The sequence below is a fragment of the Dasypus novemcinctus genome, chromosome 10 (genome assembly GCF_030445035.2).
Source record: "Dasypus novemcinctus isolate mDasNov1 chromosome 10, mDasNov1.1.hap2, whole genome shotgun sequence".
NCBI lineage: Eukaryota > Metazoa > Chordata > Mammalia > Cingulata > Dasypodidae > Dasypus > Dasypus novemcinctus.
In genome coordinates, this window is record NC_080682.1 from 79,861,404 (window position 1) to 79,875,875 (window position 14,472).

Sequence of the window (14,472 nt, forward strand, 5' to 3'; positions counted from 1 at the left end):
ATCAGGTGAGTGGCTCATCTGTCTTTACAGGGCTTCAGCTGTGTCTATGGAGCTGTCTCTCTTCCTCTGCACATTTTCTCTGTGTTTCTACTACTGTGTGTCTCCTTGACTGAGCATCCATTTATATAGCCCACAAAGAGGGCGTGACTCAAATTGAGTCACCCTAATGACGTGGTCAGATCGAAGCCCTAATCTTAATATAATTTAATCAATGGATCTCAGCTGAATCTGATACAATCAAAGAGTATTACACCCAGAGGAACAGACCAGTTTACAAACATAATCTCTCATTTTGGAATTCATAAATAATCTCAAATTGCCACAATGCTCATATTCAGGTACACCATTATCTGACTTCTTCTGGTCAGGGAAGCCATGAGTCCAGAGAAATTTCAAAGTTGGAATGGTTTTCCTAGAGCATGATTCATGGATGGGGAGGCATGCAAAGCTCATGGTTTTATGTAAGAGACATTCACGGCTTGTTAATTAGTCAACTCGTTGATTCAAAATATATTTACTGAGCACCCACTAGGTGTGAGACACTGTATTAGGTTCTGGAGATACTCTGATGAACATCTGAAAACATGGAAGACTGTGCCAATGCAAAAGGTTCTACCTCCTGCTATAAACACATAGATTCTGGACAAAATATAGTAAAATCAATTTTAAAAATTAAATAACTGAGTTTAGAAAAATTCCCCAGATGCCAGAAGTGGGGAGGAAAGTCTAACCCAGAATAGTAAGCAGGACCTGGTGCATGGTGACCTGTCAGGGTCCTGGTCTGGAATATGGGCCCCAGGAGCTATAGGTGGGGGGTTGGAACCCCATTCAGGGACAGGAGGGGAGTTTCTTGAGTCACCGTGAGGTGGGGTATGGGAAGCCACTCTTCACAGAAAGCTGGATGTTTTTGAAGGGCTGCCCAGTTTATGAAAAAGTTCTAAGAAAACTCTCCATCAATCACCTGGAGAACATAGCAAGGAAGAGTGCCATCTGTTCACAGCTCTAAGTGGAAAAAAGTCACCAAGAAACAGAACCCCAGCCTCTTCCACATGTAAGCAGAGTCCACACTGCACTAGCTGAGCAGGGGGGAACCCTGAGATGAGAAATCACATAGCCACCTGGGTTGCACCAGGAGAAGAAAATACAAAAACACTCAGAAGAGGCTCCACAACCTGAGCACAGAGGACTTCTAAAGGAAAAAAGGGAAACAACAAACCAGCAGAAAATGAAACAATCCAAAATCAAAAGAGGGAACTAGTGACAGGAGGAGAGAGCAAGTTCAATTAAAAATAAAATTATCCCTAAGATCCTGAAATAAAAGAAGATTTTGAAAGATACATGTTTAAAATGAATGAAGAGATAAAAGTAACAGTAATGACAGAGCAGGAGGTATGAAAAGAAGCAAAGGTGGGCTTGAAAAGGGGCAGGAGGGAGGAAAACCTGCAAGGTGCCTGCCTTCAAGGGGGCTCGCAGTGACGATTCAGTGTAGGAGAGGGACAGCACAGGGAGCTGCAGAAGCCCGGGGAAGGGGCACTGGAGCCGTCTTCCCGAGGAGCTGATCTGTAAACTAAGATGGAATGACACAGGTATTCACTGACAGGAGCAGGAGGAGAGGTCTTTGGTTAAAATCTGGGGTCACTCAGAGAATGGCCCATTCCAGAACTGCCACAGTCCAATGTGAGTGCACATTTCCCCTGGTAATGCAGAGATTCCTCTAAAGAAACTCCAGCATTACATAGAGGGAGTTATTTCTTACCCATTCTGTGATTTTTTTTCAGAATGAGAGTGAAGTGGTCATTCATCAGCTCTCCGATCTCATGTTGTGCCCCACTCCCTCGCACCCACCCTCCTCTTGCCACACGAGTCTTCTCCTTGTTCTTCAAGTACAATAAGCGCTTTCTTGCATCAGGGCATTTGCACATTATCTGGAATAATCTTTCCCTCATGCTTTTCTTTTGGATTCAGCTTAATGGTCGCTCATCAGGGATGTTCTCCCTGCCCATGTTATCCAAAGCAGGCCATTCTCTGACACTGTTCTCTATGGTACCCCTTGTTTCACTTACCACAATTTATCATCATTTAACTTCTTTTTTAAAATTTATTTTCCACAACTCTTCTATTAGAATGGAGGTCACACAAAGGCCTGCACAGTGAAATGTGATGATTGCAATGACAGAGGAGGCACAGGGTGCTGGGTGAGCACCTGGCAAGAGGACTGATTTACTACCCAATCAGGAAAGGCCTCCAGGAAGAGGCAACATTTGAACTGAGACCTTAAGGATAAGTAGTTGTCCAGTTAAGGGGTGAAGGAAGATGCTCTAGGCAGAGAGAAGCCCCATGCAAGAGAGGCATGGATCTTTGGGGAAAGTGAAAGAGATTCTGCATGGTCAAAGCTTAGAATTGCAACAAGAAATGATTGGAGACGTAAGGCAAGGCCAGGTCATGGAGGGTTTCAAGCAGTGACAGGGGGTCTGGACATCATCCTAGAGTATTGGCCTTGGGGCAGGGTGGAGACTAGGAGGAGGGGAGAGGAGATGAGGGCGGCTCAGACGGGGTGGTGGCAGTGAGGGTGGATATAAGAGAGGAGAGACTTGAGGATGGGGCAGTGCCTGTTTCTAGCATGAATAACTGCATGGATGGAGGCATCTTTGGGTCAGTATCCAGCAGAGAACCACACACCTAGTAAAGACCTTGTAAATCTATACTTACAGAAGTAGAAACTAAGTGGGGTATAGAGTTTTCAGAACTTTGACTCTATCAGCTCACTCTTGGTTCCCATGCCTATCTGCAAGGGTGATGTACCATTTTCTGCCGGCCTTGGATTACCCACTTGTGAGTTGCCAGCATAACCAGAGTTTAGTAGTTCTAATCCCCAGTCCCCACTGGCCACCAGGAGGCATTTTTCCTCTGTCCCCTTATTAAGGAGTATGCACTGTAACTTCCCCCGACTCTTTCCAGCCACCATTGTCAGGATGGCCAATAACACTACTGTAATTTTTATTAATTTTCTTGGTATTTTAGAGTTATTATAACATTAAAATTTATATGCAACAGTATTGTAATTTTCCACTACTAATGGAATTATTACTTTTGTCCATTTGTGTCTGAAAGTCATTAGCATAAACTTTACCTCCAACAATATGTACTGTGATTTTTAATGCCCTTGAAACTTGCAGTGAGTGATAAATCTATCCTAAGAGAATTCCAGTAAGCATATAAATGTCTTTCTTGGGAAAAGAAAGCTTTTTATTTTCATCAGAGTTGGACTCAAGTTCTTTGATAGAGCAATTGGTAGGAGAGATGGTATTAAAAGCTGAGAACACTGCGTTCATTTGTAGAGCTGTTTGAGCACATTCCCTGGTTGTTCAGAGGACAGTTTTATATTCTAGGAGTATTCATATTCTTGGTCCTTTTTATGTTTTTCTTACCTGACTAACAAAAATATAATAAATTTCATGCTTGCAAGGAATAATATTTAAAACTGTGAATTGTTTGGAAGTGCCAGGACCCTGAAATCACTCAGTTTGAATGACCTTCCAAGGAGCCAAGGAGCTCGAGCTATTGGAGCACTGGAAACAGGGCTTATTTCAGAGGCTTACCCCGGAGGCTGGTGAGGGCAGTTTTGTGTGGGGCAGTGAAGGTTTCCCAGGCAGACCTGGCTGCGTGGGTCTGAGACCTGCGGGCTGCCCCTGAGCCTGTGCTTAGTAGGGCCTCGTGCTTGGTTTGATGTTCTGCTATTATTTTCTTGAATCTTGTTTTGATCAAGAGGTTCCACATATTCATTCTGCACTGGGGCCTGCAAATTAACTATCTGGTTCTGTGTTCAGGCCTTGGAGCCAGAAAGACTTGGCTTTAAGTTCTGCGTCTGATATTTTCTAGCTATGGACGGTGCTTTGGTTTCTTTAGCTATAAAACTAAGATGATAACATTGTCCAGTTAGGCTAGATGTGTGGGGTAAAAATGGATGCCTGGCATTCAGTGGACCTGAAAGGTAGTGCAAGACCCTGAGACCTGCCCAGTGGAAGCCTTAATTTCTATAGGCAGTACTCATAAACTTATTTTTATGACTTTATGTCAGGAACACAGGCCACCTGGGAAAGGCTGACAATTTGTGGCATAGGAGTGCATCCCGGGTACGCCGGTTAGGAACACGCCAAGCAAGGAATGTTTTCCTAAGAAGGATATTCCTAAGACTGGGAGGTCTCACCCAGCAGTTTTCAACCTTTTTAGTTCTATGTACCTGAGAGAGATAATCTTCACCAGCACAATGTAGTTCCAGTTTCTATAATCCCTGCATGCTTCCCTTCTCTCTAGAAACCTCTCAAGAAAGCCAAGTGAGACAAGCATTATTAATGAAGATGCTTTGACCCTGGTCTAATGTAGTTTATTAATTTATTACTTAATGTCTTCGTTTATTTTAGCTATTATCTGGAACAAATTGTTGTCAACATATCACCCAGTGGATCTCAACAAGCCAACGTGTCACAGTTCCATGTCTGAGAATCTGGAATAGGATCCCCAGGATCCCAGACAAGAGTTTCCTGCTGCCCCCCATGGCAGGCCAGGCATAGTAGGACCAATATGAAGACCTCTCTGATTTTGAAGATGTATGTGGCCGTGCTACAGTCTGAATGAGCAATCTCCATTATTAGGCATGGGAACCAGCATCAAAAAAACATGAAGGCGTGAGATGGATAAATGTTTGAAGAGCAAGTGATCTTGAAATATCTGGTAGAACATTTTTTCCCAGAAAGGAGAAAACACTTGAAATCAGATTAATCAGAAACATAAGCTAATTCCTGGGCATTTTTAACTCTGGGCCACAAAAGATTCCTCAGAGGATTAAGTAGGAGTCAGGATGGCCTTTGGTGGACTCAACTTGGGTGTTGGGGTGGTTTGGAGTCCAAATGGTAGATTGCAAGGGAAGGCACTGGGGCCTCAGCCCCCACTCACCACCCTGTGCTGAGCATGTGTACTTCATGCCAAGAGGGGCAGACACGGGCCTCTCCTCCAGTCCCCAGGCCACTGAGACACGGGGTCCCCCGCATGGTCTCAGGAGACATGAGACAGGATCACGGTTCAGGCAATGGTCTCTTGGTGACTGTTTTGTGAAATGACCACATCCCAAACAGGTATTACGCTTTCCTAACTCCCCCCAGAGTGCTTGGTGGGCAGTGAGACATGGCTGCCCACTGAGCCCTCTCAGGCTGCAAAGGCTTTTGTGGACAGTGACGGCTGAGGCTTATGATTGCCTCTCTGTGAAGCATGTAAACAGCCATCAAAAACCCATGCTCTTCCAAGATCCTTTCATCAACCTCTTTCTATGCTACCGGATAAGGCTTTTCATGAGGGGTGGTGGCATTGTAAGCCCAACAAATCTAACAGAATGATGGTGATTTCTCCCTTTTCTCTCAGTGGTATTAGTGGATGCCTAGACAAGGGCACAGCTGCTGGCCCACAAGACATGGTACAAAAAGTGCTTCAGTCCAGAATGATTACGACTAACGACCAACTAATTTATCAAACCCCTCAAGACGTAGTTGCATAAAGGATGTACCAACACCCAAGTGTTTATTTTCCAAGATGGCAATTTTGCCTTAGACAGCTTGAATATCACTCCCCAGATCCTCTCAAGGATTATAGGAAGAAACTGTCATTCACCACACTGACTCTCAGGAGACCCAAGACGTGACAACCCCACAATGCAGCCGCAGCAGCAGCTTTTACCACAAGCTGAAGAAAACACAAATGCATTCAGGGAGAAGCTAGAGACAATGAGATGTACATCTCTGCCTCCCTCTGTTCTCTACTTAACATAAACCCCCCAAACTCAGCAAATAGATTTAGCTAGGGTACCAATTTCCCAGCACGCTGTTCTGCAAATACCAAGCTCCTAGGGAAGAAATCCAAGGAATATGTTAACCACATTTCTGGTTTTTGATCACTTTGTGGTTTTTTTTTCTTACCTGTTGTCGAATTTCTTCCTCCATTTTTACTGGTGAGCCCAGTTCTGCCACTTGTTTGACGCCTTCGCTCGCATATCCTCCATACTCCCACAGCACGTAATTCTTGGAGTGGGATCCACCGATGATTGCAGACCAGTGATTGGCCCGACCTGGGAATGCCAATCAGAATGCAGTTGTCAGTGTGGCTGTGACTAAAATGCAAGTCCCTTAAATGACGGGGAGGAGGTGTTGTCAGATTACAGTTCAACCAGCTCTGTGTAAAGCCCTGTGCTATTCAGTGATGAATAAAACAGGCCCTGTTCTCAAGATGTGGTCAGTCTTGGGAATATGCAGATAGGGAGATGGCAGATGCTTGAACGAGGCACCGAGGAAACCCAGAATGATGGATTCTGTCTGGGAGGGTCTCAGAGATGGGGACAGCTTGAAAGAATTGCCAAGGCCAATTAGATTTGTAGGGCAGAGTACAGGGGAAAGGCTATTTTTGGCAGACTCAGAAACATCAAGTAACATTGTGTGTTGCGGAGCCATAAGTAATTTAGTAAAGTGCTGTGCCACAAACTGTCAAGGGGAGAGGTAGGAAAGGAAATGATGCTAGGGAGGTAGGAAGGAGCTTGCTCGTGGATAGCCTTGTACTAAATGCTTTGGGAATTTGGATGTCATTTGTATTTTAGATACAGGCAGCAGTGTGAAGAATGCATGAAAGGAGTCAAACTGGAGTGTAGAAACAGAGGCAAACAGGAACAAAAGGTAAAGGATTTAAGTGGGGAAATAGCCTTAGGCAATTCTCAGGAATAAGCACTGCTGTCCTCAGCTGGCTTTACGTACTTGCCAGGATCACTGGCAGGTAGGCTAGCCACGTTTAAAGGATGGAAATGGACAGTTTGGAGAAGTGGAAGCGATCAGTCCACAGGGGTTTGGTCATGATCATGTACAACACAAGAGTAGGGGAAACAGAATAAGCTTTGAGTAAGACTGAGCAAAAGATGACCTGTGGATTTTATCCAAGTCCCCGGGGAAGAGAAGGGGGGATTGATAGTCAATATCAGCACAACACTGGATTTATTTTTGCATGTAATGAATACAGATACATATATATTTATAATTGACAGAATTACATATTGTTCATCATAACTTTGGCCCAGTTCTCAGCCATTCTTTATTTGGTTTTAGAAAGCCTCAAAGAACATTTTCAAGCATAGCTGAAGAGGAAACCTTGAACTAGGTGGACCCAACTGACCTTTGCAGTTGACCATACAATGGCCCTGATTGTGCAGAGCTCTCCACTCTATTTCTCTACCTAAGGATATGATTCTGAACAGGTGTTTATACCTGCCACCTGCTGCTACCCTAGGGACCTCTGCTTCAGGGCCACATCAAGAACATAGGCACAAAGTCAGACTCCACCTCCTGGCTTGCTGAATGCAGCCATCTGCCACCTTGGGCAGATGACATCACCAGGAGGATCTTCCAGATTTCTTGCTCATCATTTCCTACACATCCAGGGAAGTGAAAACTCCAAGTTTATTCCTCAGCTCCCCAGAGAATACAGACAGGAAATGATGCCAGATGTTTTTGTAACTCATTTCCTGGGTGGGGAGACTGTCCTAGCTGCATCTAAGCCCCAAGTGCTGTTTGCAGAGGGACAAGGGCTGACTGATGCAACTTTGGTTCATTATACGAACACAGGAAGACTCATGCCTATTGCTCCCGCTGCCCTGTTCCACCATGATATCTCCTTGCTCCAGGCCTATCCTATCTGCAATCCCACACTTTAGTGGCTTAGCTCATGCTGTTGCCTTTGGGCTCTCCCCCTTCTTAGCGTGACTAATTTTCATTCTCCTTCATGACTTACTTTTGTCCCCTGTCTCCACACAGCACAGATTATATTTATTATCATGGTTACATGTCTGTTTTCCCATCAGACTGTAAGCTACCTGCAGAAACCTGTCTCATTGCTGTATCCCCAGTGCCTATCACTGTGCCTGATGTTCTGTGAGTTCTCAGGACACATTTACTGAAGTATATCATCCAAACCATAGCATAGGAAGGTGGCAGTGTATGTGCTGACCCATTTGGGAGCTGACTTGCACAGATTTGATTCAATTTGATTAAGTTCAAGTCTCAGTTCAACAGAATTTCTGACACCTTCTAGGGTAAAGCACTCATCTATCCTGTATACTGTTAAATATTAAAAACAAAAAACAACAACAAAAACCCCCCAAAGACATTGGTCTTTGAATTGGAAGACACAGATTCAAATCCCAGTTTTGCCACTTAACTAGCTGTGTAAACTTAATCCAGTTCCAATTAGTTAGCTTATCTGGCTCTCAGCTCCTTCCTCTGTATTTCAAGGATGATAATGCCTACCTCTTTGATAATACCCAACTCTCTTAACTTTATTGAGAATTAAATTAGATTATCTTAAACAGATAATGTATGTGATATCATACTGGCATACAATAGGCACTCAATAATTATAGTTTCTACCTCCCTGGTATTAGGGAAACTACAAAAATGTATATAACACAAAACCTGCACTTAATTTAGTAAAAGAGTTAAGAAATATGAGTAATATGGGATAAGATGAGTTAGAATGGGAGCACGTACAATCATGGAAGGAAAAGGAGATGGACCCAGATGAGTCTTCCTGATTTATTCACTCTATTTCCATTAATGATGCAACAAGCACAGCAGGAGGTGCCTAACAAAGACAGGATCAGACTCACAGTCTGGGGATGGGGGTGAGGAATAAATTGCAGATTTATTGCAATCCAGCATCATTAGGGTTATGATAGAAAAAAGAACATGGATGAGGAACTTGAGGGTCAGAAAAATTGTGTAACTTTCCTGCTCACATCTAGCAAGAGGTAAAGATGTGTTTCAAGCCCAGATCCACCTGACTCCAGAGCATATGCTCATCAAACTGCATCCCACTGACAGGTCAGGAAACTGAAGAGAACATTTTGGTTACCAGGAGAGGTGAAGAACAAAGCGATAAAGTGAAAGAGAAAGTCAGGGCTAAGTTGTTGAGGATGCTGAGTTCCTATCTAAGATGGTTAAGCTCATGTGTCAGTTTGGCTAGATAATGATGCCCAGTTGTTTGGTCAAGCAAGCACTGGTCAAATTGTACTGTGAGAACATTTAGTGGATTTAAATCCTCAGTGAGTTGATTGTATCTATGGCTGATTACATCTACAGTCAAATGAGGAGATTCCCTTCGCAATGAGAGATGTCTGATCCAACCAGTTGAAGGCCTTCAAAGGAGAAGTGATTTCAGCACTCAAGAGAGAGAATTCCCATTACTTTAAACAACTAGCATTTCCTGGGGAACTCATTGAAGACTTTCATCAGAGTTCTTGGCTTGTAGCCTGCCCCAGAGAATTTGGACACATGCATCCTCATGGTCACATAAGACAACTTTATAAAGTCTCATAATATTTACAGATATCTCCTATTGGTTCTATTACCCTAGAGAACACAGATTAATACACCATCCATAGTAAAAGGCTCAGGAAAGGGGGATGTATGATGAAAGCATCCTTCTGGGAAGAATGACCAACTATTCCTACCACTTACTGAACATCAGTTACATACAAGGCCCATGCCAAGGACTTGACTTACATTATCTCACCGAATATGCAAAAAGAAAAGTCTCTTGATACAGATACCATCATAATCCCCATCTTTTATATGAGAAAATTTAGAGAGGCTAAGCAGGTGAGTGAAGAAGCTAGAAATAAACCTGAGTCTGTCTGGCACCAGTGCCCCCTCTTCTCCACCACAATGTGCCATATCTCTTATAGGACATGCACTGTGGTAGGAAAAGAGGAAGGCCCAAGGATGAGGACACCGACCAGGAGGTCCTTCAACACATTCCCTCATGGGTTGTATACAGTCTGAGTTGGAGAAATAGTAGTGGAAATGAAAACCAAGGGTCTGATGTATGAACCAATAAGAGGGAAAATTGGAAAGTCCTTAGGAGGTAGTATGGTAAAATAGTTGAAAGTTTGGTTTTTGGATTCAAAGCAATGTGTATTCTAATCTCAAGTCTGCAACTTGTGAGCTCAAACAAGTCATTTAGCCACTCTCAAACTCAGTCATTTGTTCTGTAAAATGGGGATACTGATATGACCAGCTTTTAGTGTTGTTTTGAGGCTGAAGTCGATGAGGTCATGTCTAGTGGTTGGCACATAAAATGGGCTCAATTAAATAGTAATTGGTTGAATTAAATCTAAACGGGTGGGAATATGGTATCGGAGTAGGCAGGGGCTCAACTCTCTCACAAAAACAATGTAGAAAGAACCAAAATCTGTCCAAGGAACCTGCTTTGGGGGTCAGCAGACAAGGATGATGCTACACAATTCCCAAGAGGGTGAGGAAAAGAGACATGAAGAACCTGAAACAACAAGTGTGAGTTATCAAACTCCCATGGTGGCTGGGAAGGATTCCCCACCCCCACCCCCAAGATATTAAACTGGGGTAAAACCCCTGGCTCACTGCAGGTGACTGATAGGGGAACAGACATCTTCCTCCCTAGCTGTTACAAGAAATAAGGGAAGGGGAATTGGGGAGCTCCTCTTCAGTGAATTCAACCAGCAGAGCCCACTTTAAATCTTGGCTCTGGCCACATCAAAACACAGGAAATGGAGCTTGAAACATTTTTGTGGAAAGGTGTGCCAACAAATGCCATCTGTTGGCTGGCCTAGAAATTGCATGGATGTACCTATTTTTGGTTCTCCCTGTACCCCAATTCCTGGGAGAAAATCTGTGCCTCAGTGGATCCTTGGCCTGATTTTGATAACTTAAGCTGGGCGATTTGAAAGATTTAGAATAAGTTGAACCAAAATATCAAAGAAGAGTTCTATCCATCTGCCTCACAGGATCTAAGGCCCCTCTCAATCAGAAACAGAGTGAGTATCACCATCCCATAATCCTCAAGACTGAGGAATGAACAAACGTAAGGGGTGAATGCAACTATGGACTAAAGTAGACTTATTATTATTCTCATAATGGAAGAACTTGTAACAATGATATAAAGGCAGTGGCCACCAGAGGTTCTTAGGGGACGGAAAAGGACAAGTAGGTATGACATGGGGGCATTTGGGGAACTTTGGAATTGTCTTCCATGACATTGCAATACAGATACAGGCCATTATACATTTTGTCAAAAGCTATAAAATTGTGTGATGCAGAGTGTAAACTACAATGTAAACTATAGTCCATGGTTAATTGTAATGCTTCAATATGTTTTCATCAATTGTAACAAATGTACCACAGTAATGAAAGATGTTGTTAATGGGGGAAAGCGTGGGAGGGGGAGAGGGTGAGGTATATGGGAATCCCCTGTATTTTGGATGTAATGTTTATGTAACCTAAAGCGTCTTTAAAAATAAATAAATAAATAAGTAAATAAAAGAGCTGTGGAAAATAAATAAGCAAGAGAGAGAAACTGGCCATCAGAGTAAATTCACTAACATATTCAGATGCTTAGACATCAGCAAAGAATTACAAACCATACTAGAAATAGGAAGAGATGGCCCAGCCAAAGGAACAAACCAAATATCCTGAAGAGATACAGGATTTAAAATAATTAATTGATAATAATCATATAATTCTCCTGAATCAATTCAAAGAATTGAAAGAAAATATGACTAAAGAGATAAAGGATATTAAGAAGACATCGGGTGAGCATAAAGAATAATATGAAAGCCTGCTAAGAAAAGTAACAGACCTTATGGGAATGAAAGACACATGGTGGGAAACAGACTTGGCCCAGTGGTTAGGGCATCTGTCTACCACATGGGAGGTCCGTGGTTCAAACCCTGGGCCTCCTTGACCCATGTGGAGCAGGCTCCATGCGCAGTGCTGATGTGCGCAAGGAGTGCCGTGCCATGCAGGGGTGTCCCCTGCGTAGGGGAGCCCCATGTGCAAGGAGTGTGTCCCATAAGGAGAGCTGCCCAGTGCGAAAGAAAGTGCAGCCTGCCTAAGAATGGCGCCACTTACACAACAAGATGACGCAGCAAAAAGAGACACCGATTCCCATGTCGCTGATAACAACAGAAGCGGACAAAGAAACAAGATGCAGCTAATAGACACAGAGAACAGACAACCAGGGTGGAGGGGAGAGAAATAAATAAATCTTTAAAAAAAAAAAAAGACTCATGGGTGAGATTAAAAATACATTAGAGGCATATAAGAGCAGATTTGAAATGCTGGAAGACAGGTTTAATGATTTAGAGGACAGAGCATCTGAACTGGAAAAGACAGGAGAACAGAAAAAGAATGGAAAAAATGGAACAGTTCCTCAGGGAATTAAATGACAATATGAAATGCACAAACATATGCATTATCAGTGTTCCAGAGGGAGAAGAAAATGGAAAAGGGGCAGAAAGAATATTTGAGGAAATTATGACCAAAAACTTCCCAGCCCTTATGAAAGACAAAAATATCAATATCCAAGAAGGACAATGTACCCCAAACAGAATAAATCCAAATAGACCTACCCTGAGACACCTACTATTCAGAATGACAAATATCAGAGATAAAGAGAGGATTCTGAAAGCAACAAGAGAAAAGCATTGCATACATGGGAACCTTGATAAGATTAAGTACTGAATTCTCAGCAGAAACCATAGAGAGAGAAGAAAGTGGTATGATGTATTTAAGGTACTGAAAGAGAAAAACTGCCAGGCAAGAATTCTGTGTCCAGCAAAACTATCTTTCAAAAGTGAGGGGGAGTTCAAAGGCTTCACAGACAAACAAAAACTGATAGAATATGTTACCAAAAGACCAGAATAACAAGAGATATTAAATGAGTGCTGCAGCATGAAAGGAAAACGCAAAGGTGAAAGACTTGTAGAAGAATGTAGAAATGAAGATTATTAGGAAGAGCAGATTAAAGAGTAAAAAGACAATAGTACAATATGACAACAGAAAGCCAAAGGACAAAATGAACAAAGTAAGTAATGCCTTTACAGTACTAACATTGAATGCTAATGGAGTGACCTCCCCAGTAAAAAGACATATACTGATGGAATGGATAAAAAAATATGAGACATCTACATGTTGTCTACAAGAGACTCACCTCAGGCATAATGTTGCAACCAGATTAAAAGTGAAAGGTTGGTGGAGCAGATATGGCTTAAGTGGTTGAGCACCTGCTTCCCACACACAAGGTCCTGGTTCTATCCCTGGTACCTCTTAAAAACAGAACAAACGAACAAAAAAAACAACTTGGGGGAGCCAATGTAGCTAAGTGTTTGAGCACCAGCCTCCCACATATGAACCCATATGTGGGAGAAAAAAAAAGTGAAAGGTTTGCAGGGGAGGAGATGTAGCTCAAGTGGCTGAACACCTGCTTTCCATATATGAGGTATGTGCTCAATCCCCAGTACCTCCTAAAAGGTTTTTGTTTTTTTTTTTAAAGTGAAAGGTTGGAAAAAGATATTCCATGCAAATAGTAGCCAAAAAAAAAAAAAAAAAAAAAAAGAGCTGGAGTAGCAATACTAATATTGGACAAAATAGATTTTAAATGGAAAACTGTTATAAAGGATGAAGAAGGTCATTACATATTAATAAAAGCAGCAATTCACCAAGAAGAAATAACTATACTAAATATTTATGCACCTAGTCTGATTGCCATCAGATACATCAGGCACAAACTCACAAAACTGAAGGGAGAAATAGATGCCTCTACAACAATAGCTGGAGATTTCAATACACCACTCTCAGTTTTGGATAGAACACCTGGAGAGAGGATAAATAAAGAAACAGAGAACTTGAATAATATGATAAATGAACTAGATCTAACAGACATCTATAGAGCATTGCACCCCAAAACAGCAGGATATACTTTCCTTTCAAGTATTCATGGATCCTTCTCCAAGATAGACCATATGCTGAGTCAAAAGACAAGTCTCAATAAATTTAAAAAGATTGAAATCATATAAAATACTTTTTCTGATCATAAAGGAATGAAGCTGGAAATCAATAGTAGAAAAGGGGAAAATTCATAAGCATATGATATTAAACATCACACTCTTAAATAATTACTGGGTCAAAGAAGAAATTGCAAGAGAATTCAGCAAATATATTGAGACCTATAAAAAACAGACTACAACATATCAGAACAATGGGACACTGCAGAGGCAGTGCTGAGAGGAAAGTTTATAGTCCTCAATGCTTATATTTAAAAAAGAAGAAAGAGCTAAAATTGAAGATCAACCTGCACACCTGGAGGAACTAGAAAAAGAATAGCAAACGAATTCCAAATCAAGCTGATGGAAAGAAATAGTAAAGATTAGAACAGAAATAAATGAAATAGAGAACAACAACAACAGCAAAAAACAATAGACACTGCCTATGTTCTCGAGGGATTCTTGTCCCTTTAATTGAGAACATAGCAGGACTCACCAAGATGGGAGTTTAATATTTTCCTGTTTATTGTGTGGTTCTCTACCCATTGAGATACACTATGGCAGTATGAACACTTATATATTCCACAGAA

The 14,472-nt window shown here is 42.1% G+C and overlaps 1 protein-coding gene across 1 annotated transcript in view; it reads right to left on the reverse strand.

Annotated features, from left to right (window-relative positions):
- SPON1 (spondin 1) overlaps positions 1-14,472 on the reverse strand; it is a 342,316-nt gene that overhangs the window by 114,802 nt on the left and 213,042 nt on the right. The window contains exon 6 of the mRNA XM_004472523.5: positions 5,967-6,115. Within this exon, the coding sequence (XP_004472580.1) occupies positions 5,967-6,115 (149 nt within the window). The remainder of the gene's footprint in view (positions 1-5,966; positions 6,116-14,472) is intronic.